Source organism: Miniopterus natalensis, chromosome 1 (assembly GCF_054644295.1).
Source record: "Miniopterus natalensis isolate mMinNat1 chromosome 1, mMinNat1.hap1, whole genome shotgun sequence".
Taxonomy (NCBI): domain Eukaryota; kingdom Metazoa; phylum Chordata; class Mammalia; order Chiroptera; family Miniopteridae; genus Miniopterus; species Miniopterus natalensis.
In genome coordinates, this window is record NC_142081.1 from 139,652,387 (window position 1) to 139,675,420 (window position 23,034).

General features: G+C 39.6%; 1 protein-coding gene across 3 annotated transcripts in view; it reads left to right on the forward strand.

The window, feature by feature from the left end:
* Positions 1–18,778, forward strand: part of TBCK (TBC1 domain containing kinase) — a 165,164-nt gene extending 146,386 nt beyond the window's left edge. For all 3 annotated transcript variants that reach the window (XM_016223615.2, XM_016223616.2, XM_016223618.2), the window contains one exon: positions 16,740–18,778. In XM_016223615.2, coding sequence (XP_016079101.2) covers positions 16,740–16,850 — 111 coding nt within the window. In that variant the 3' untranslated portion in view covers positions 16,851–18,778. The remainder of the gene's footprint in view (positions 1–16,739) is intronic.
* The last annotated feature ends 4,256 nt before the right edge of the window (positions 18,779–23,034 follow it).

Below are 23,034 nucleotides of genomic sequence, written 5' to 3' on the forward strand. Positions count from 1 at the left end.
CCATGTGGATTCTTCTCCATGCCAGAATTAAATCCTACTAAAGGTCACCTGTCGCTTTAATCACACTACCCAACAGGTTAAATAAAGCAGTGTGTTATATAATCAAGCATATTCAGATATTTTATGAACAAAGTTATGTCAGCATCAAGGAAAGTCAGATAGTCCCAAGCAAGTGAGGTGGAGTCCTGAGACTGAAATGTATACTGCTGCTCCAAGGGTGGATCAGATTTTGTGCTGATCCTTGCTGCTGTATGGCCAAGTTTAATTTGACAAGGCAAACAAATATAGACTGCATCTGTTAGGGCTGCTGGGTGTAGAAAGACCTCTGTGTCATAACAACGGTAAAGTCAATTCAATCTTTATGTCACATTTTAAATGAAAAACATGGCAAGGTTTCACTCTTGCCTCATTGCAGACAATCATCTTTTTAAAACTCACATGACAAACTATCTTCGATTGCTAAATCAGCATTAGATTCCCTGGGCATAGAGGGAAAACATGCCAATAAGATATGTACAGAAAGCCCCATAAAAGATACCTCTTGCAAAACTGAAATGTGCTGAATTAATCTCAGAGAGCAAGTATATAAATCTGAGAAGTAAGGTAATAACTAGTCACATCAATGGGAGAGGCAGACATAGTCCACTATCCATATAATGGGTTAAATGAACCCACAGGAAGGGGTTCCTTGAGCCAATTACTCATATTTAAAGGACATTTTTACTTTTAACATTAATCAAATATTATCTAGGGGAAATGTGTGGTTTGTTTTGATACTCCTAACAACTATTACTCCCACTACCCTACTTCCAACCTAAGGTCAAAGTCTCATATATCTCAGCTTGACAAAACACCATCATGCATCACCTCTTTCCTAGAAGTAAATTGCGGTGTTTAGCAAGAATGACGACGTAGCACGACAGCATGCTTCAATGTGTTATTGGGCTATTGTTTTCTCCCCAGTGGGATCCATCTCTAGATCTAGTGATAGGTCTCAAACTGGAAAATGACTGGCAGTGTGGACCAGATCAGAATGAAACTCCAATTGGTGTTTCTCTACTTTTAGTGAGAAAAACTGTAAACATCATATTGCTGTTAGTCACAGAAACTCACAAGACTTTAAAAATAACTGCTCTCTATCTAAGATTATGTTTTGTGCTTTTCTGACCACTAAGATTTCTTCCATGCTATTGTTTGTCTTGTCAATCCTTTGGAACATATTGGGAAACAGCTGATTTTACCCTTAAAATGTTATATTCTTGGCATTAAATCAGTACTTTTTTGTCATCAAAAGAAATATTCATCTGAACATAAAAGCCAATGGCAAGTAATAAGTCATGTGTGCCATTATTCTTTCCTTGAAAATAAAACAAAGGAATGCCCCCCAAAAAATAAAAAAATAGAACAAAACATATTTCTGATTAACGTTTGATTCAAAAACTTAGACAAAAGACAGTTTTTGTGGAGATTCTGTGACTAAACAGCATGAGTGGCTGGTGCTTTCTACATGTGTCATGTAAGGATTAAATTTGAGTAAAATATGACCAGAGGCATGAAAACATGGAACAGACTAACAAGTCTTGGCAGGGTGGGGGGAGAAACAGGGAGACATTTGTAATACTCTCAACAATAAAGATTTTTTTTATAAAAACTATAGCACACCCTTGTAAGTATTAAATTCTAGTACCGTTAAAAAAAAATGTGGCATCCTTTTCAACTGAAAATAATCAGATTTATAATAAGTAAAGCCTGCCATTGAAGCTGTTTTTAAAAATAAGATGATAGTTCAATTGTGTTCATTTACACTCCCCTAGAGGCCAAGGTTATTTGGTCTTTGGCTTTTAGGTTGGACGTTATTTGTACTTAGTAACATGCGGCTCCCACCCTCTCTTCCCACCCCGTTACTTCCTGAATCCCTTAACCAAGCTAACCAAGCCTTATGATATTGTGATGATCACTGACAGCCCTTACCTACTGCCAGTCACTTTTTCTTTCTCTAGCCCTGTCTCCTTCCTCTCTTCCTCTGGCCTTTGGTCTCAGGCATCGGACATCATCCTACTCCAGTATGTGCTCAAAGGGAACCAAGTGACTCTGAAAACACTTTAAACCAGTCAAGCATATATGTTTTCTCTATAGTAAGCTTCTCTGGCTCCAGATAGTATCTACCTAGTTCTTCAGATTAATATGATATGTTTAAGCCACTTTGTGTGAGATCTTTTACCTGTCAAAAAAAACATACTAGGCATCTTTATAACTGTACCTTCAGCATTTTGATAAAGCATGGGAAGTGAATCTCCATTATGAGTTCCAAATATGCAAGGAATTCTTTCTCGGTCTTGTTAGACCTATAATCACTGACTGTGGTTAAACTTGGCTTTCTTCCTGACTTTTTCCTTGTCTTGTCAGCAAATGTTTTGGTCTGTGGGTTTATGTCAGATTATAAGGAAACATTTTACATGCTAATGCAATTTGAGCATACTAGACATCAAATGAGGCTTAACAGTAAAAATTCTCCTAGATACCTGCATTTGTTAAGTGATGGAGGACAGCTTTTAAAAAACCCACGAACTAAAATAAAACCTGTCCTTTCGAGTCCCTATTCTCATCAGTTTTCAAAAGTTATGTGAATAAAAAGCAAGGTAGGAGTTGTAGTAAAGGGGACTTTCAAACATCTAATACAGACTTTGGTTGTCTGTTTTTTAACATGTTTATTAGATTTATTTTGTGTATGAGCAGTTTTTAAAAAGACAGAGGGAGCTCATTTCCAATTCCCTGGAAAAACTGCCAAGTCATCATCTGAATCCTCTGCTCTCTGGCACCTATATTCATGACCCATCATAGGATGAAAGTTATTTTGTCTCATTATGTGTCATTCTACATACCCACCCTGCCCGGCACAGCCCACCATTTAATTAATCACAGCCACAGGAATGTTTGTGGCTGAAGAAAAACTAACCATAGTCGCCCTCCCACTTGACCTTATAGAGGTTGGAACTTGGCTGTGATCCATCATAGCCGTAACCATTTGAGTCTGAGTTTTTATCGTATACATTCTTTTCAGAGCATAGTATACTGTATGGAATATGACTGGTGGCTTGGGTGTGGTATGAGTTTACTGTTCTCTGTTGTCTCGTGTAAACAAGTTAATGAATGATTGTTGCTGGAATTCTAGTCCCAAATATCGCAGATCAAAGGAAAATGTACAGGAGACTCTTTAAAGCTCCTGATACATGGTGGTATTAGACAATGGAATTTTATCAGAAGAGGCCTATCCTCTAATATGAGCCAATTCACTTTTTTTATTAGAATAAGAACTGTTTTCAAACAAATTGTGTCATATCTAAAAATGTTTTCTCTTATTTTTTTAATGTGAACTTCAAAATATTTCAAAGTAGCCATTCCTGGGAGGACTGTTTGACAGTATAAGCTATTGTTAACCACTAATTTGTAAATCCTTCGAAGATTCCAGCTGCCATATGCATAAACAATAGGTCACAGTCAACTATTACAAATTTTAAAATGAAATGAATTAGTATAAAGGAAAACTTTTTTAACCCAGAGTCCATCATGAGTTTTAGAAGGTCTTTGAACTAATTGAAATTATGTGTACTATTGTACATATTTGCCTTTTATTGAGAGGGAACAGATCTATAGCTTCCATCCGATTGCCAAAAGTATATGTGATTCAGTAAACGGTAGAAGTCACATATAAATTACTATTCCATTAGAAACAGTTCACATGAACACTGATTTGTCCCCTTTGCAGAAAAATCTGCCTCTTAAGTTTGAATCTGTACAATTGCAAGGTTTTGTCAATGGCTTTTCTATTCAAGAATTGATTGGGGGACAGAAAGAAGGAAACTAATTTTCAGCAAGTATTTACTCTGAGTCAAGCACTTAAACATATTATATCTAATTTAGTCCTCCCAAAAATGTTTTAAGTGTACCATTCAAGTGTACTATTACTGCACATTTAACAGGTGAAGAAACTAAGGCCCAAAGGTTAAGTGACTTACCCACAGTCAACCAGTGACAGGGCCCTGATCAAACCTGTGCTAACTACAAAGTTCCTGCACTTTCCTTCATTTCACCCAGGCTGTTTGATTTGAAATAGTGAATTCTCACACCTTCTTGGCTAGTGGCAACAAATTGTATGGAAAATTATTGTTTGTCTTCTCACCCTGTTAGTTAGGTCTGAAATTCTCTCATTCCCTCCACCCAACTGTCTTCACCCAAGTCACCAGGATCTCACCTGACTTGCTGCAGCTTACATTGTCCCTGCCTGAAGTCCCCTTCCTTCCTCCAATTGCTCCCTATGACAAGAACGAACATTTTGAAATGTAAATCTAATCATTGTCAAAATGCCTCTGACTTCCCATTGCCTCCAAAATAAAACTCAAACCCTAATCATGGTTTCTGGGCTCTTCCTGATCCGGATTCTGCTTTGTTTTCCAGGCTCACCCCTCACTGCTTCCCTCACCCTCTTAGATTCCAGCCATAATAAACTACTTACAATTCCCTATATATAGCTTTTTTGTACTTCTCTCTATTTGGAGCATTCTTCCCACTTCTGTTCATCTGAGTAACTCCTGTTTGTGTTGAAAAGCTATTTACAGAGCATTTCTTCTGGAACTCTTTCTTAACTCCTCAGGTCTGGGACCAAGTACCCTTCCCAAGTGCTCATAGCAGATCTTTTACTTACTCTTATAGTGTCATTGGGACCACTGTCATATATAGAGCTCCTTTGTACATTAGATAAAAACCCATCCTTCCTTTAGGAGGCCACAGCTCCATGTAAGGGCACAATGCTTGGAGAGAGGATGGGCTACATTTCATGCTGCACTTACCCCTTTTCCAGGTTCTCTCATGCAAAGCACAGTTTGCACAGCCATGTGATGGTTCTGTGTGTTATTCATCAAATGGCATTGTAATTGCCTGTCCACTCGTTTGCATCTCCAACTAAACACCAAGCTCACTAAGAACAGGGATTGTATTGTATTCATTGTTGTGTTCCAGCCCCTAAAATAGTGCCCTTCAAATAGTAAGCACTCAATAAATATTTGATGTCTAAATTCATGACTAAGTTAATGAATAAACACTTGAAAATAGTTTGCTGTCAACTATGCATTTGCAGAAATTGGTAAAAAGAGGAAGGCAAAAAAAAAAAAAAAACTAATATCAACTGTTAAATTCAAGACAACAAACACTAAGTGCCTACGTGGTGGAAACTGTTATGAGGAAACAGAAATGAGGACATAGGCCCTTGCCCTCAGAAAACTTTCCATCTAATTAATAAGACATGTATGCAACTGATTAAAACTGAAAGCAGGATGTGACATTCGCTATTTATAATTAATTCAAGTTATAGAAAATTATTGAGGAAGAAATTTCTTCCAGTTAAATGAGGGATTCCTAAAGCTTCATAGAGAAAGAAGGTGATGAGAGACCTAAACTTTGAATTACAGGTAGAATTTCAATAAGGGAAATGTTGGGACAAGGGCCAAAGTGAGGAGGAAACACTCAGGCTAAGGAACTAGCACAGGCTGATTGGAAAGCAAGGGCTTCTTTGAGGAACATTGTAGCTGCAGATAAGGCTGTTTCCAGATAGGTGGAGAGTCAGGTTATAGTTGGCCTTGAATGCAGTGCTAAGGAGTTTACAGTTTAGCAGTGGGGAGCTATTAGAGGTTTCTAAGAAGGAAAGTGACACAATCAGCTTTATTTTAGAAAGTCATTTGGAAAATTACTTTTAAAGTGTCTTCTCTCCCTTTTGCCCTTGATCACAGTAAAATAGAAAATTTAAAACACCAACAACTAGAGACCAGTTTAAGAATTTCACTCTCCCTATATTTCCAGTCTATCTCGATGCCAGGTTCTTCCCAGATACTACCTTTACGTTGACCTTCTGTCACAAGCTTGCAGTTCCCACTATCAAAATCGTTTCTAAGCTCTCAGTGTTAGCAAACTCAGGTGGCTTCAGGGAAAAGACAACAGAGGGGGTTTGTCTGGGACCAATAACCAAGCTCTGCAACTTTCAAAAGGAGCTTGGGGAAATGGCCTCACTGCTTTATTATTGATCACATCCCATGACCACCTTCTCTAACCTTATTTGACACTAAAGGACACCTTCTCATTAACCACTCATTTAAAGATAAATAAGTGCATGCATTTATATAAGGAATAGGCAAATATAAGTCTAAAATAAAGAATTTCTCTTACAGAAACTTTCAGTAAGAGCTTTTAGGTACCACATATTGTGCTTTCTGACTGTAGATAAGCAAGCTATTCCTTGGAAGGCATCCACAGGTCTTGACTCACCTTGCTCAAAGACAATAGCCCTAATAAGGAAAACATCTGTATACAACAGGGACTGGGGCCTCAGGCTCTCCTGAGGGTCCTTTAGAATGTTACCGTGTAGGCAGCAAATTGGGAGGTAAGCTGGAAAGGGAAAAACTAAAAGCCAAGAGCCACTTAAGTAGTTCAAGAGTAATTAGGGTCTAAAATGGAGTAGGAGCCGAGGAATGGAAAGCAGGAATGGACCTAGACAAATCACAGATAACCGACACAGCATTGTGCCTGTTGAACATGGAGCCACAAGAGGTTGTTTCTTTAAAAACAATAAAATCAAAAATAGCCCCGGCCAGGTGGCCCAGTTGGTTGGAGCGGCATCCCAGGCATCAAAAAGGTTGCAGGTTCAATTCCGGTCGGGGCACATATCCAGGTTTGGGTTCAGTCCCCAGTTGGGGCGTGTGCAGGAGGCAGCTGATCAATGTTTCCCTCTCACATCGATGTTTCTCTCTCTCTAAAAGCAATAAAAACATATCCTCGGCTGAGGTTTAAAAAAATCAAAAATAAACTAAAGGGTTCCAGGTTGGGATTTGGGGGATGTGGCTGATGCCTCTAACAGAGATAAGGAAAAGAAAGTAAATTTGTAGGGAATGCGATGAATTTTGGACATTCTGAGTCTGAAGTGCTAATGTCCGTCAGGCATTTAGAGGTTCAGATTAGAATTCAAAGGAGAGTTAAGACTAGATGTGTATATATAGAATCCTTCACTTATGAAATAAACACTTAGTATCATATAATACAAAAAAAATGGAGGGTCTTTCTTATAATTAAATTTAAAAGCTTATAAATGTATTGTTCCTGAAAGGAAGACAAATTCCAGGCGATAGCCTCAAGAAGAGATTGGCGAAAAACCATTAAAAAATATAACATATTTGTTTCAATAAATTATAAAAATCCATTGTCTCCATAATAACCTAGCTAATAAATAAGAAAAATTTGCTTTAGTGCAAGTGAAGGGTAGAGAAAATCAACAGAGAAAACAAGAGATCAAAGGAAAATGGAAAAGGAAGGAAAGGAAAACACTATTTTGACGTGAGGAAAAAATTCTGCTGTTGGGACATCAACAAAGCAAAAGATGGATAGAAGTTGTATTCACTTATGCTGAGCCAGCATGTGCCTTTGAGAAATATTTATTTTTCTGGCCATTTCTATTGCATAAATACATTTTAAAAGTTTTAAAACCTCTTACTTTTCTTTAATTCTCATGAGATTTGTTAGAATTACACATAACAGAGTGAAATAAAAGAAGCAAAGGAGAAATATGTCTAATTGCACATGAAAATATTAACTTACCTTTTTTTCACATACCTCCTGAGTGGTCCCCATACTGCTAAAAACTACCAAGCTCACTGAGAGAACAGAGGCTGAGAAGTAGGCGTGGAACCCAAGAGTAGCCAGTGGGACTTGCAGGGCCGCCCCTTCAGTTCCTCAGCTGTGGGAATGAGCTGAGCACGTTGTCGCTCATCTCGCTGCTCTGCGGACTTCCTCATTGAAGTTACCACCTGTATTCTTCTTATTTTATTACTTCTATATTTATAAACTTCATCATCAATACTTTTTTGTATACGTGTGTTTTTGTATAGAGGACTTTTAAAAGACATCATTTTGTTGTTGTGAATCCTCACACGAGGACATTTTTCCCACTGATTTTTAGAGAGAGTGGAAGGTTGGGAGGAAAGGGGGGAGAGAGAGAGAAAGAAAGGGAGGGAGGGAGAGGGGGAGAGAGAGAGGTGAGAGGGACACATCAATTAAGGTTGCCACCCACACGTGCCCTGACCAGGGGCCAGGGATCAAACCTGCCACACCAGCCAGGGCAGAAGACACCATTTTTTAAAATCATCATAACTCTTTCAACTCACAGAAGAGTCAAGTGAAGGCATTAGTAAGGGACAAAAGAAAATATCATTTGACTTTTACCAAAAGCAGGTAGTTTCCTTATCATTTGCCTTAAAATCCTTTCTACCTCCTCCAGTGGCAGTAGGGCAGCTTAACCAATGCCTAGTGCCTGCCACACAGTAAATGCTCAAAAACTATTTGTTGGATGAATTAATCAGTTATTCAGCAAATAGTATGTATTGGGCACTGTTGTTGGCATTGTAGAAACAGTAGTAAGTTAAAGTTCTTACTCTCATGGAGCTTATGAAATATTAGGAGAGGTGACCAATAAACACACATATCTAGCAGTTATAAATGCTGAAGTGGAAAATAAGGTAGGATGGTAGGATGGGGGAAAGAGTCTATTTTATGTATAAGGTCATCAGAGAAGCCCTTATTCTGAGTGAGATGGAAAAAGCTACTAGAATATGGGAAATAACAAGCTTTATGTCATCTGACTTTTATTTTAAGAGAATCCTCTAGTTGCCATGTAGAGAAATACGGTAGGGGCTCAAGGACAGAAGCAATCAGATAAGAAGTTTTTGCAGTAATCTAAGTAAGAGGTGATGGTAGCTTAGACTAGGAGATGAGATTAGAGAGATTGAGAGTAGGGGAGGGATTTGCAGATTTGCAAATTATGTAAGACCATGGTAAAATCTTCACATTTTATTCTCAATAAAATGAGAGGCTGCCGAAGTGCTTTGAAAAGAGAGGTTATATGACCTGGTGAACTGAGGCAAGGATGGAAGCAGGAGAGACCAGTTAGGATAATACGTGGAATAATCTAGGTAAGAAATAATGGTTGCTTGGACTAGTATGGCAGTAGCAGAGGTGGTGAGAAGTGATCAGATTCTAAGTATGTTTTGAAAGTTAGAAAGGATATGATACATTAGTAGAGTAAAAAAGAAATCCAGGTTTATTGCCTAAACAACTGGAAGAATGGAGTTGCCATTTCCTGAGTAAAAGGTGATGGGGAAGACTTCAGGAGAGGTTTGGCGGTAGAGATAGGGTAGGAATCAAGTGTTCTCTTTTGAAACTGTTACGTTGAAGAAGCTTATTTGATATCTAAGGGGAGATATTGAGGAAGCAGATAGATTCATGAGCGTAGAATTCAAGGAAGAGGCAAAAGCCATAAATTTAAAGTCACCAATGTATAGATGGGACTAGAGTAAATCACTTAGGGAACGAATGTAGAGAGAGAAAAGAAAAAGTCAGAAGACATCATGGGGCAGAAGTCAGAAAGGTAAGGAAAATCCACCAAAGGAGAGGAAAGACCAGCTAGAGAGGCAGAAGTAGGAGAGACTGGCAATGGAAGCCTAAGGGAAGAGAGTTTTGAAAAGAGAAGAGTATGGTCAAATGTGTCAGATGATGCTGATGGGTCAAGTCAGATTCACATTCAGTCTTAAAATTTTATTTGGCAAAGTGACATAGTGGAGCTTTATACGTGTATTTTGGGGGAGTGATGGAGACAAATGTCTGATTGGAATGGGTTTGAGAGGGAATAGGCTTCCTGCAAAGAAATAAACAGAGAGAGCACAAGCCTATAGATTAAAGGAGACTTAAAAGACATTGATTAATCACAGTGTGTGGACCTTGTTTGGATCCTGATGCAGATAAACAGATTGTAAATATAAATAAGTGGATAATCAGTGAATGAATAGATATTTGTGAAGTAATTGGAAATGTGAACACTTACTGAATATTTAATTATATTAAGGGTTTATTGTTAATTTTTTCTAGGTGTGATAATGGTACTGTGGATATATTTTTAAAGTCTGTTTCAAAGACATATTTATGTATTAAATGATATATGGGGTTTACATCAAAACAATAAGTGTGACTGAGAGGAGTGGTGGGAGGAATAAAGGAAATAAATTAATTGGCTGTGTTTTATAATTATTGAAACTGGGTATTACCATCCTTGTCTGGTTTCTTTGACTGTGCAGTTCAACTTTTTATTTTATTTTATTTATTTATTTTTAAATAACCTTTATTGATTTCAGAGAGAGGAAAGGAGAGGGAGAAAGAGATACAAACATCAACGATGAGAGAGTCATTGATCGAGCCCGCAACCCGGGCATGTGCCTGGACCGGGAATCGAACCCCGATCGCCTGGATCCTAGGTCAATGCTCAACCGCTGAGCCATGCCCAGACAGGCAACTTTTTTATTTTAATAAAATCAGAATATGCACAGCACATGCAGTGCTAGCACCTAATTGCCTGTGTTTTTATATATTTTTTATATTTTTCTTAATAAATAATTAAAGAGACCGGGGAGAGATGAAATGGAGATGGAAACTATAGGCAACAGAAAATTAAAACAAGAGAACACATTGAATTAGTGCACTACAATTATTTATATATTCCTTTATATAACAAACTATTTTTAAAATTTTAAGATAATATCTTAACACTATCAAATTACCTAATCTCAAAGATTAGTTCCAAGAATAGCAGACTATAGATACACCATAGCATGGATTCTGACTATCCCAGGCACCATTAGAATAGCTATCCTTAAAATAAACATGGGTTGAAAGCCTGGACCACATAATGGCTGTTTTATAAACTCCCATTTTTTTCTTATCACATAATTAACCATTTCCAGTATATAACTTCCTGGAATTACCTGTTCTGCTCCTTACTTGTCACAAGTGTCCACAGTAGTGTGTAAGATGATTTCTGACCTTGTGTTCGCCTTCTTGGTTTAGCCCTGCTGCTGGTTTAACTTCTGTGAGTGAAATAAGAAAGTAAGGCAGCCACTGATTTATTACTATAAAACTGGTTTCACACCTTATAGGGTATTCTTTTCAGTGTTAATGAGGTATAATTGACACTTAGGAATTGTATATATTCAAGGTGTACAACTTTTTTTTGATATATGTATATATTATGTAATGATCACCACAATCAAGCTAATTAACATATTCATCACCTCACAGTTACCATTTTCTTTCCTTTTTTCTTAACAAATTTCAAGTATACAATACAATATTCTTATACTTGCTGTACATAATAAGTGTAGTCACCAGAACTTTACATTAGGTCTCCAGAACTTTTTCATCCTGAACAACTGAAATTTGTGCCCTTTGACCAACATAGATGTGAGACGCATCGATCGGTTGCCTCCCGCACACGCCCCGCCCAGGCCCAGGGATTGAACCTGCCACCCAGGCACTTGCCCTTGACCGGGAGTCGGACCTGAACCTTTCAGTGCACGGGCAGCAACTCTACCCACCTCCTCTCCCTGCCCTCTTGGTCCTGGCAGCCACCATCCTCCTCACTTCCGTGAGTTGGACCATATTTGATTCCACATATTAGTGAAATCATGCAGCATTTGTCTTTATGTGTCTGGCTTATTTCACTTAGCATCACGTCTTCCAGGTTTACCCATGTTGTGAAAAATGGCAGGATTTCTTTTTTTAAGTTGGTAATATTCCATTGTGTGTGGTGCATATGTGTGTATTACATTTTCTTTTTCCGTTATCCATCGGTGGACACTTCGGTTGTTTCCCTATGTTGGCAATTATGAACACAGTGAACACTGGAGTGCAGGTACCCCTATGAGATCCAGATTTATTCTTTGGATAGTTACCCGAAGTAGGATTGCTGGATCATATGGTAGCTCTATTTTTTATTTCTTTTTGTTAATCCTCACCTGAGGATATTTTTTTCATTGATTTTTAGAGAGAGTACAAGGGAGGGAGGGAAAGGGGAGAGAGAGAGAAACATAGATGTGAGTCACATCAATTGGTTGCCTCCTACACACGCCCCGACCAGGCCCAGGGATTGAACCTGCGACCCAGGTACTTACCCTTGACTGGGAATCAGACCTGCAACCTTTCTGTGCATGGGCCGACACTCTAACCACTGAGCCAAGCTGGCTAGGGCTATTTTTAATTTTTTGAGCAACCGCCAGTGGCTGCACCAGTTTACTTTTCCACCAATAGCACAGAGGGGCTCCTTTATGTAGTTTATTTAAAAAAAATAAACTTATGTAGTACTCTTAAAAAAACCCACAAAATTGTACTTGATTATATAATTGAAGGAAGAGATCACTAGAGTATTAGATAAATCATCCCTTCCTCTTTCCTACTGATCTTTGCCATAGCGCTTATGTTTCTAATTGGAATCCCTGAGATGGGCAGTTCAGATGATCAAGACCTTTATTAATGACCCCAGAAATCTCTTAAATCTCTTAAGTCAGGACAAGACAGCATTTGAGTTATATTAACTCAAGGTCACACTGTACTTTAGATGGAGAAATCACCCCATAGTCTGTCTCTTATCTCAAATATGTTTATCGGAGTTGGCTGGCCAACTCTTAGAAATAGATACATGATTTGCATAAGGTATCAACCTAGCCCCAACCACACAGTGTGAGAAATAGTAAATGTACACATATTTTTAGTATTCCAGAGGGTCAGGAGGACACATAGACTAATATAGCATCAGCCTCACATCCATAAAACCAAAAAGATGAAATCACTACAGCTGCTCTTTACAGGATAATTGCCGGTTCCCTTATTCAGTTTCATGCCCAACCACAAGTGATGCATATTTTCATACCCAAAATTTAGCATTATTTGGGGGGAAAGGAGTGGCTAAATAAAATGGAAGAGAGAAAAAGCCTTCTTAGATTGAGCTCCACCAGGGTGTTAGCCCACTCATGCCAGTTGTTCAGTCTCCAATGTGATCTTAAAACTCACAAGGCCAAAGTTTCACATCAAGAAAATTAACTGTCCTGCAGTGTGCTCCTTGCAGAATCTTGCAGAAGCCCGGTTTTCTTAACTTCCTGCTTCTACCAAAACCCGTGTCCTAGGACACCCAGTGTGCTCCTCTCAGACCTCTCCTATTCTCAGCTTCTCAGTTCTTAGCCTTAGTTAACCTGCACTACTCCGTGGCAAGTCAAAAATCCCTTCCCTCACTCATTCTCCCCCTGCCGCAGAACTTGACTTCCTCTGGGCAACATGCCAGCCTCTTAGCCAAGCTAAGATGCAAGATAAAGAGAGAAAGCAGATGGAGTGGCACCATGGTAGCCAGCCACTTCCAGACAGTGCCATTTGGAGGTATGCCAACCCCAGCCCTAGCAATGAATACCACCCCCAGAGCCCACTAACCAGAGGAGTGACAGAAATGCAAGAGTTTACCCTCTCCACATGGGAGTACAGCCCACAGACTTGCAGTGCCCCTGCAATCTGTGAGTCCCCAAATGCTATGCCAGCAAACACCAGATCCTGCCAACTCCACATGGTATGGTGCCACCTGTCTCATTTGTGCCATTTGAGGAACCCCATTCTCCCCACCTAGGATTGGTCTAACCAGTTCCAGCCCTACGAATACGTTAGCCTCTTTAGTGCAAAGTAACTTACTGTCCACACAAGACTGTACCTGTAAAAATTGCAGTTTGAGGTCCCAGATATACCTGACCAGCAAATGAATCCCATTATCTAATAAAATGATTTTCAATTCTGGCTACACAATAGAATCCTATGGCAGGCTTTAAACAAACAAACAAACAAACAAAAACCTGGAGCTCCATCCTAAGAAACTCTATTTATTACTTGTCTGGAGAGGGCCTGAGTATCACTGCTTACTAAAAGCACCCTGAAGATTCTGATGACTCCATAACCACTGGTCCAATGCGATATCCTGCCACTTCCACCAGGAGTATTGCTCAGAACGTCTAGGTTTGTCATTTCCATTTGACACCAGGCCTCTCCCAAAGCTGCAGCTTGCAGTCTACACTAGGACCCTAACCAGCCAGGTCCAGCACCCTGTATGTTTACTCCCTGAAGCTGCTAAGACCCAGCCAGACGGAGAGCAAAAGATGACGAAAGCCTGAATTCCCCTCTGTCCCGCCACATCTTTCCATGAACAACATGGCTTTTCCACAAGGTGGGAACCACCCCTGTGCATTCACAGCCCTTTCTTCCTCCCGGGCCTGTCAAGCTATAGCCACAGAGAACGCGACCCGAACAATGCACCTGGCCACACCTAGGTCCCCATTCCCTTCAGGTGTCAATGATGAAAGTGGATGGAGAGTGGGAATATCTGTCCTAATTCCTGCTCAGTTCAGCTCCCTGTGCAGCTTTGGTAATAGCCATTCAGACCCCCTGGTGTTGCTCGTTACTCCTTCCCCTACTGACCCACAAGTTCTGCAAACACTGGAACAGCACCTGGTGCTTAGTAGGCGCTCAGTGAAATGGTTGATAAATGAATGAACAAATGAATAGGTAGGTGGAGAGGAGGAGCTGTTTCCATGATAGTGGAAAAGAAATGATGTATGTAACACGGGTCAATGGGACCACAAGCAGGGGATCGGAGGAGCAGAACTTGTAATTTTCACCTGAAAACTCAGCATCTGTTCTCTTTCTCTACTTACGCACAACCTTGCTTTTTTTCAAGGCACCTGAACTTTTCTTACGTCCTTCTGCTCGGTGTCTGCCTTTCTCAGACCCCCACACTGCAGCACCCTGCTTGTTCCCAAGTGCCCTGTGCTGCCAGCTTTGCCTTTGCCGCGTTCCGGTTCCACGGCAGCCTCGCTGCTCTGTCCCTCCTCACAGTGACAGTGGGGACTCTTCCCAGCTCCACAGCATAGTTTGAGGGAGATTAGCGAAATGTGCAGGAAGCCCTTCCTTGCTCTGCGGTGTTTTGAAAGCACTGAACACTACGACTGCTTATCCACAAGGCCTTTGGAGAGATGGTTTGTTTACCTTAGAATTCCGGCCTAAAGGGTGCTTGTTTTGCCGCGTGTGGGAGAGGGAAGCGAGAGGATCCGACAGCCCCGTGGCAGCAGAGACCGCGCTGCAGCACGTGGCTCGGCTGGCCGACTCTGGGCCCCCGTTACGGACGGGGCTCAGAGAAATACGGGAAGATCAGCTCGCGCTCACGCTGGACATCACTTGGTACCTTTTGAAATACAGGTGCATTGTTTCTCTCCAACATTAATTACTATTAAGGATTCCCTCTGTGGCTCTAAAGAGTGTAGGATCTGAGATGTGAACAGCCGTATGAATCTCTGCAGGCACTGCGAGAAAGATAGAGATCAATGGGGTCCGCAGTATTGAGATCCACTTATGCGAGTTGTTTTGAAGACTGCTGAGATCCCAGTCCAGCAGTATCTATTCCACCTACATACTGATACCTTTATCCTTTTGGTTTAAGATAGTGTTTTTCAAAATACTGTCCATGGGCTATACCTGCTTCAGAATCATCTAGTGGTATTTCCTTAAAACAAACACCACATGCCTGAGCCCCAGATCAATACAGCAGAATCTCTGGGGTGAGGTCTTGGACTTATCTTCACCAAACCGCTCAGCTCATGCTTTGGAGCCATGAAGTCTAAACTACTGGCTTGAGATTTTTACCAACAATTAAGTTTCAAATACTCCCAAGAAGCAATAGCACTGTGAGCAGATAGTGGTTGTATTTCTGGAAAGATCTGAGATCAGGTTATGATGAAGTAATTGAAAGGAACGTGAGGACACAAATAGCCAAGGAATTACGCAGATGGGGGGGATGTTTTTGGGGAGCAAATAAAGGGGGGCCAGGAGCTGATGGGAAATAGAGCCTGTTCCCAACAGAGGGTAACCTGCACAACCAAAGGTACAAGGAATGGAGAAAGGTAATCAGTGATCCTGGATAGGTAGACACAGGCCAGGTCAGGGAGACGTGTATGTCTTGATAACTTCAAAGTCCTTTTTGCTAGACATCTAGAAGACTTCTTGGATCAGCCCTACAAATTCATTCTAAGCTTATGGTCTCAAACTGTTTATTGTGGTTGCTCCAAAAACATATTACAACCAGTTTACAGGCCGCCCTCTCTGGGTTATTGTGCATGGGATTATAATAACTAACAAGTTGACAGTAATATCAAAAGTTGTTCAATATAGTCCTGCCCAGGTGGCTCAGCAGGTTAGAACGTCATCCCGTACACCAAAAGGTTGTGGGTTCGATTCTCAGGGCACATACCTAGGTTGTGGGTTCGATCCCTGGTTGGGGCATCTATGGGAGACAGGAGGCAACCAATCGAGGTTTCTGTCTCTCTCTTCCTCTCTCTCTCTCTCTCCCCTTCCTGTCTCTCTAAAAATTAATAAAAACATGTCCTTGGGTGAGGATTGAAAAAATGTTCAATGTAGATTTGAGAATGTTTTGACTATTGTTAAAAGCATACATGAAAAATAGGAATATTAATGACTTCTCGAGATCTTGAGAGGGAGACTGAGGACAGAGGTGGGAGAAGTTTACTTCTCACTCTATACCCTTTTATGCTGCTTGAATTGTTTATGCCTATGTTTACTGCCTATTCAAACAAGTTTAAATGGGAACTAAAGAGACACATTTATTTCATAGCATAAAGAAGTTGTCAACATGAGTAATTTAAAACCAAATTAGTGCTACCACAGTGACAGCAACAGTATCATTAGTTTTGATACTTTTGAGGAAAATAGGATTGGATGAATACAAATTTTGTATGTCCTCTATAAAATTGGCCTCTTTTTTTTCTTTCTTTCAGTTTGCAGCACATCTTGTGAAGATGAAATATCCAAGAATCTGTATTCTAGATGGTGGCATTAATAAGATCAAGCCAACAGGCCTCCTCACTGTCCCATCTCCTCAGATATGAAGAGCCAAGAGGATGACTGTCAGGACAGAGGGCCATCAGCTCCAACAGCGCAGCTCTTCACAGCCTTGCCATCCTAAGAGAACTAGGCTTCCAGAGTGTCACATTTCTGTCATGAATTCTGTCATGAGACTTTTTTTAAAAATCTCCAGACCCAAATGTTCAACTACCCAGGCAACAAACTTGACTGTACATGTATTGCTGAAAGAATTTTCTTAACAGTGAAATCCTATCATGTATTTTTAGCACATTGTGACACAAAGCCAGAGGAATTCAGCTGACAAGGCAGATTTAGCATTATCAAGAAATCTCACTTGCACTGAAAAAGCTGTCTTCCGTCGCGCTGAACAGTCCTAGCAAAGGTATTATTTAGAAATATAGAGTGAATGTGGGCTGAACTCAATGTTCCATGATAATGAGAAGTGAAAGGCTTTTCATAATGCATTCCTTATAAGTAAGTGCTACATTTGGTAACTCATTTTTGGCCCAGACAAGTTCTGTGTGTGCGCGTGTGTGTGCGTGTGTGTGCGTGTGTGTGTGTGTACCTGTTTAGAGGGAGAAAAATTTATCCCATTGAAGAAAGTAATAATAGTCTACTTCCAGAAAAATGAAAGTGTGAAACCATTCATATTAGATAGAATATTTATTCAGCTTCTGTAGCGGAGAAATCCAAAATAAGAGTGACGTAGACAAAGTAGAACTTTATTTCTCTCTCACTTAGTCAGTGTAGGGCTAGTGTATTTGTTTCATTTTCACCAAGAACTCAGGCGTCTTTTCTCATTGCTTTACCACCCCCAACATGTAGCTTTTTCCTCATGGATCAAGATGGCTGCTCAACTCTCGCCATCACAGCTGCAATTCAGGAGGAAGGAATGAAGGAGGAGGGAGTTGGGAAGGAAGGAAGGAAAGAAATAGGAGAGGAGAAAGAAGAAAGGAAGAAAGGTGAAAGAGAAGTTACGACATGCTGCTTCTCTGAGGGCAAAAACCAGAAGTTGCACATATTACTTCTGCTTACATACCACTGGCCAGAACTGAGACATGTGGCCACCCCCAGCTATTGGGAAACCAGGAATATAGTCTTTGGCTGGGTGGCCATTTACCCAGCTTAAAAGAAAAAAAAAAAAAAAAAATGAGTGATAAGAGGAGAACACATATTGAAGGACAGCTAGCAGCCTCTGCCACATTATTCTAAAAATTAAGTACTACACTGAATCATAAATATCACAATTTTATTTACCATGAAGGAAAAAAAATGCAGCCAAATAAACTGTGGCACAACATCAATTATAAGATGCATCCCATTTTAAAAATGTGCATCTTAGAATTATTGATACAGAGTACATCTTTGACTATTTTCAATTTTATTTTAACTAAAACACGTTCTTTCATCTTTAACTTATATTCCTCGTCAGTCTTAGGACTACTTAGGCAGAACATTTTAGTAAGAGCCTCAATTCAACTTTCTGGGCTATGGTTTTATTATTGGTGCTTGTTTTGGGTTTTTGCATCTATTTTTTTTATTGAGATATAATTTACATACCATAAAATTCACCTTTTAAAATGTATAATTTAGTGTTTTTTCATATGTTCACAGAACTGTGCAATCATCACTCTAATTCCAGAACACGTTCATCACCCCAAAAAAGAAATCCTGTATCTGTTAGCAGTCATTCCCCCTCACCCCTCCCAAGGTCTTTGATTTAATTTTTGTATATAGAATTTGATGTGTATCCAACTTTATTCTTGCATATGGGTATCAAGTTGTCCTATGGGCCACATCCTTTTGTTTGTTTTTCTCAATTATAGTAATTCACCAAATATGTTTTGATACCTACTGTGCAAGATGCTGACATAATCAATAATTATATTATTCTGTGATCCCCTACGTAATATGCAAAGAAAATTGTGAGAATAAATGAGAAAACAATGTTGCCACAGTTTCTCTGACATCTTTGTTGGACCGTCATCTCCCCTGGTTAGGGAAGCGGCGAGTCCTCCTACCCTTTCCTGCAGCCGCTGATGACTTCTCTGGCTTCCCAGTCATAGCGCAGCGCTGGCGCTCATTGGAAAGAGTGAGTGCCAGCGTAGCCCTACTGGGAAAGCAGAGGAGGGTGGAGGGCGGTTTGGATTGAATGTGGCTGTGGGCAGTGGGACAGGATAAAGACCTGAGTGTCCTGAAGACAGCTGTGTGAGAAGATAGTAGCTAGCCTTCATCACAATTTTGCATTTGATCTTTCTTAAAACTTGATACATGTAGGCTTTTGAAAAAATGCAAGGTTATTAAACATTCAAATTATGAATAACATTTAATATTCTCAACAGTAAAATCAGAAATAGCATACAGTCACTGCTAGGTGCACATGCAGAGCATGTTATTTGATGACAGAGGTTTCAACAAAGTTGACCTCAACAGCTATTTATTGAGTTAAACCTATATACCCCATGATTTATAGAGGTCCTTGTCATTATGTTATTCTGCGCTATCACTATCAGCAATGTTTTCTTCTGGCATCAGCAGTCTCTGCCTTCTGCTTAGAAAGCCCTTATGACCACTACCTCTGACCCTGTAGACACACACACACACACACACACACACAAATTCTTCATAATCCAACATCAGTAGCATCTCCAGTCTCTGACTTCCCTGTGCTGCGTTAAGAACCTCAAATCTATCAAAGCATTTCATTTATACTTGTAATAACAGACTTATTACATCATTTTGCAATTATCTGTTCACATTTGGGCCCAATATTAAAATGAGCTCCTTTAAGGTCAGAGACCATAATTTATATTTCTTGTTATCTTCAGCAATCCACTGCACTGGAGAAGCTTGATAAATGTAAAATTGGATTGAATAGAATCTCTAGCTTAGGGATTTTAGGATCTCTATGAATGGAAAAAAATTTAAAACAACCAGGTAATTTTTTCAAGTACCGAACTTCTCTGGTACCTGATGAAGATAATTAAAATCTCAATCCACTGAGTGAAGAAAGGATCTCTAATGTACACCCATCTCTAAAATGTTATGATCCTAGAAGCTGGAACAGATAACTTCGAACAACAGGGTAAGCTAAGCTAGTTGCATCCCTTTTCCAAAACACAGAAATGCTAGATTTAAAAAGAATATTAAAAATGTCTAATACTTTACCAAAGTTGAAAAAAATCAGAAATTCCTTGATGTCAGATAGGAAGAGGAACTGACACAATATCAGGCCCATGGGATATCAGATATTACTATAGGCCCTAGGAACTGAGGTTTTAACATGCACATGGGGCTGGAAGACACAGCCTTGGGCCTTCTGGTAGAGAGGTGGTATTAAGTCAATGGGGGGAAAAGGGGACATCTGTTGTTTGAACAATAAAAAAAAAAAAATTAAAAATAAATTTAAAAAAAACAAAAAACTGCAAAATAACAGTCTCAACTCTGCTCCATGAAATGACTAGGAATAACTTCACACCAAATCGGGAAGCTGCAAGGGAGATTGTCATGGCCTGGTGTTCTGAGTGAAGGAATTCAAATCCCCCGATGTAGGACAGATGGAAGTATTCAAAGGAAAGACTGAGGTAAGTCCCCAAATTAGAACAGGCTTTAGGGCATGTGTTCATCTGACTATTTAAAAATGAGAACAACGAATTATAACAAAAGTTTGGAAAGCGTAGATGGTGCCAGATCTCTCTTCGACCCCTCTGTTTTCTCCTCCAAATGGTTGTAGAAAAACACTTTTTCTATGCAGTGGTCTCATTTGGTCAAATCCACTCTAAGGGAGAAGACAGCTGTGGAGCTGGTGGTGTTTCAGTCTGTCAGAGTCATCATCCTCTCTTTGGTATGCATTCTGGCTTTACATACGCCTAGTACTAACCAAATAATGCGTTTTTATTTTAATCCTTACCCGAGGATATATTTTTGCCATTCCTTTTTCAGAGAAAGTGGAATGGGGAGAAAGAAACATCAATGTGAGAGAGACACATCAATTGGTTGCCTCCTGCACGCACCCCAACTAGGGCCGGGGATCAAGCCTGCGACCATGGTATGTGCCCTTGGCCACAATCGAACGCAGGACACGTTAGTCCATGGGCTGATGCTCTACAAATAATTCATTTTTATCTGGAAAAACATTCATTAAGCCAAAGAGTGGAAGCAAATGATAATATTTATGATAAATTTTTGTTTGTGGCCCAGCCGGCATGGCTCAGAGGTTGAGCATCGACCTGGGATCCAGGAAATCAAGGTCCAATTCCCGGTCAGGGCACATGCCCAGGTTGTGGGCTTGATCCCCAGCAGGGGGTGTGCAGGAGGCAGCCGATCAATGACTCTCATCATTGATGTTTCTATCTCCCTCTCCCTTCCTCTCTCTCGGAAATCAATAAAAATATATTATTTTTTAAAAAGTTTGTGTGGTCAGTCACAAGGCGAATTACCTTTCACAATTACCAACTTGGATTTTATGTGGAAAAATAACAGGGAAATGTTACAAACCTTCACTGCCTGACACTAGAAATTTAGCATGTGCAATTGTTCTCACATAACCTTCAGGTTTTGTAATCCAGTTTTATCTCATTTAATACAAGAAATAGCACACATTGTAAATAAGCTACTTAAAAGGTTAGCTACACTTTTTAAAAGTTGTATGCATTTATATCTTTTCTGAGTAATTTTCTTGCTAACATCTTATAAAAAGTACTTGTCACATGAAGTGTAAATTTGTATCTTGCAAGTTCAGGATTCTATAGTTAGATTGTGATATTTATGGCTTTTAAGCCTAATGTCTCCTCTTAGATTGGCATTCTTTAATACCCTTTCTCATTCTTGTCCCAGGACCCATTTTTAGTTTACATTGTCTGCAGCATTTCAATAATATTGTTCTGTTCTAATGCTCACCGTGACCAATAAACAGTGCACGGGTGGGTCCCAAGGCACTGTGCTGCCAACATTCCTGGATATTATGTATTAATCCCCAGGGCAGTGGAGGTTAAGCACTCTCCTGTCTTGGCTTAAGACTAATCTGGGAACTATAACAAATGCATTTAAAGCATTAGATCATATTCTAAATATTGCTTCCTACTACATTAAAAGATTCAACTTCTGAAAATATTACTGTCTTTCCACATATCTGTGACTTTTTAAAAAAAACTGTACATGTTCTATTCTTCTTAAAAATTGTAATAGTGGGTTTGCTAGTTAAAGCATTAACACCTGAGATAATCTATGTATTAACTTTCTCATTAACCTAGGAAATTTATTTTTGTTTCCTATTATTATTAATTTTTTCTCAACCATATTAGCATATTTTTCAGTCCTTTAGGGTACAATAATTTAGTATTTTAGGGCTTATGTTGTGCTAGAACTGGTTCCTTGTGGCTTGGGAGAGCTGAATGCTGCACCCATTTCTTTCGAACTCCATGTTCAGTGATCTTACATTGGTAGCTTAAAATTGGCCACACCATAAAAATAGGCAAACATCACAAATCACAGCTTTCTATTTATTTATTTCTCTGTTTTGAAAGCCAGTCAATATTTACCAACAAACCACTGATTTTAACCATTCTATAGTTATATATATATATATGTATATATTTATATATACATTTTAAATATATCTTTATTGATTTCAGAGAGAGGAAGGGATAGAAAGAGAGAGAGAAATATCAATGATGAGAGTCATTGATTGGCTGCCTCCTGTACACCCCTGCCGGGGATCGAGCCCGCAACCTGGGCATGGGCCCTGACTGGGAATCGAACCATGATCTCCTGGAGAAAAGGTCGATGCTCAACCTCTGAGCCAGGCCAGCCGGGCCATTCTATGGTTATATTATCTATAGATACAGATCATGAAGGTACAAAGAATTTTAAAGTTCACTGAATCCAAACATCATTGCTCCAAACAATAAGAACAGTGAAATGAGCTTGCAAAAATCATACAGCTAATAAAAGATCCACAATTACAATTCTGCTTTCCTGATTTCTAACCCATTTCTCTGCTTACCACAGATAGAGAAGGGAAAGGACACCAATTCCAACCCATTACATATGTATTCCAGGTCAACTTTAGGTCAGGCCCTTTGTTCTATGATGTGTGGGATACAAAAATGAAGCACTTAAAATGTTGATTAAGCTCATTGTTGACTCTGTGACACAGAAGTGCCACTTAATATCAGCTCCTAGCAGATAACACTCTCACCAGCCCTA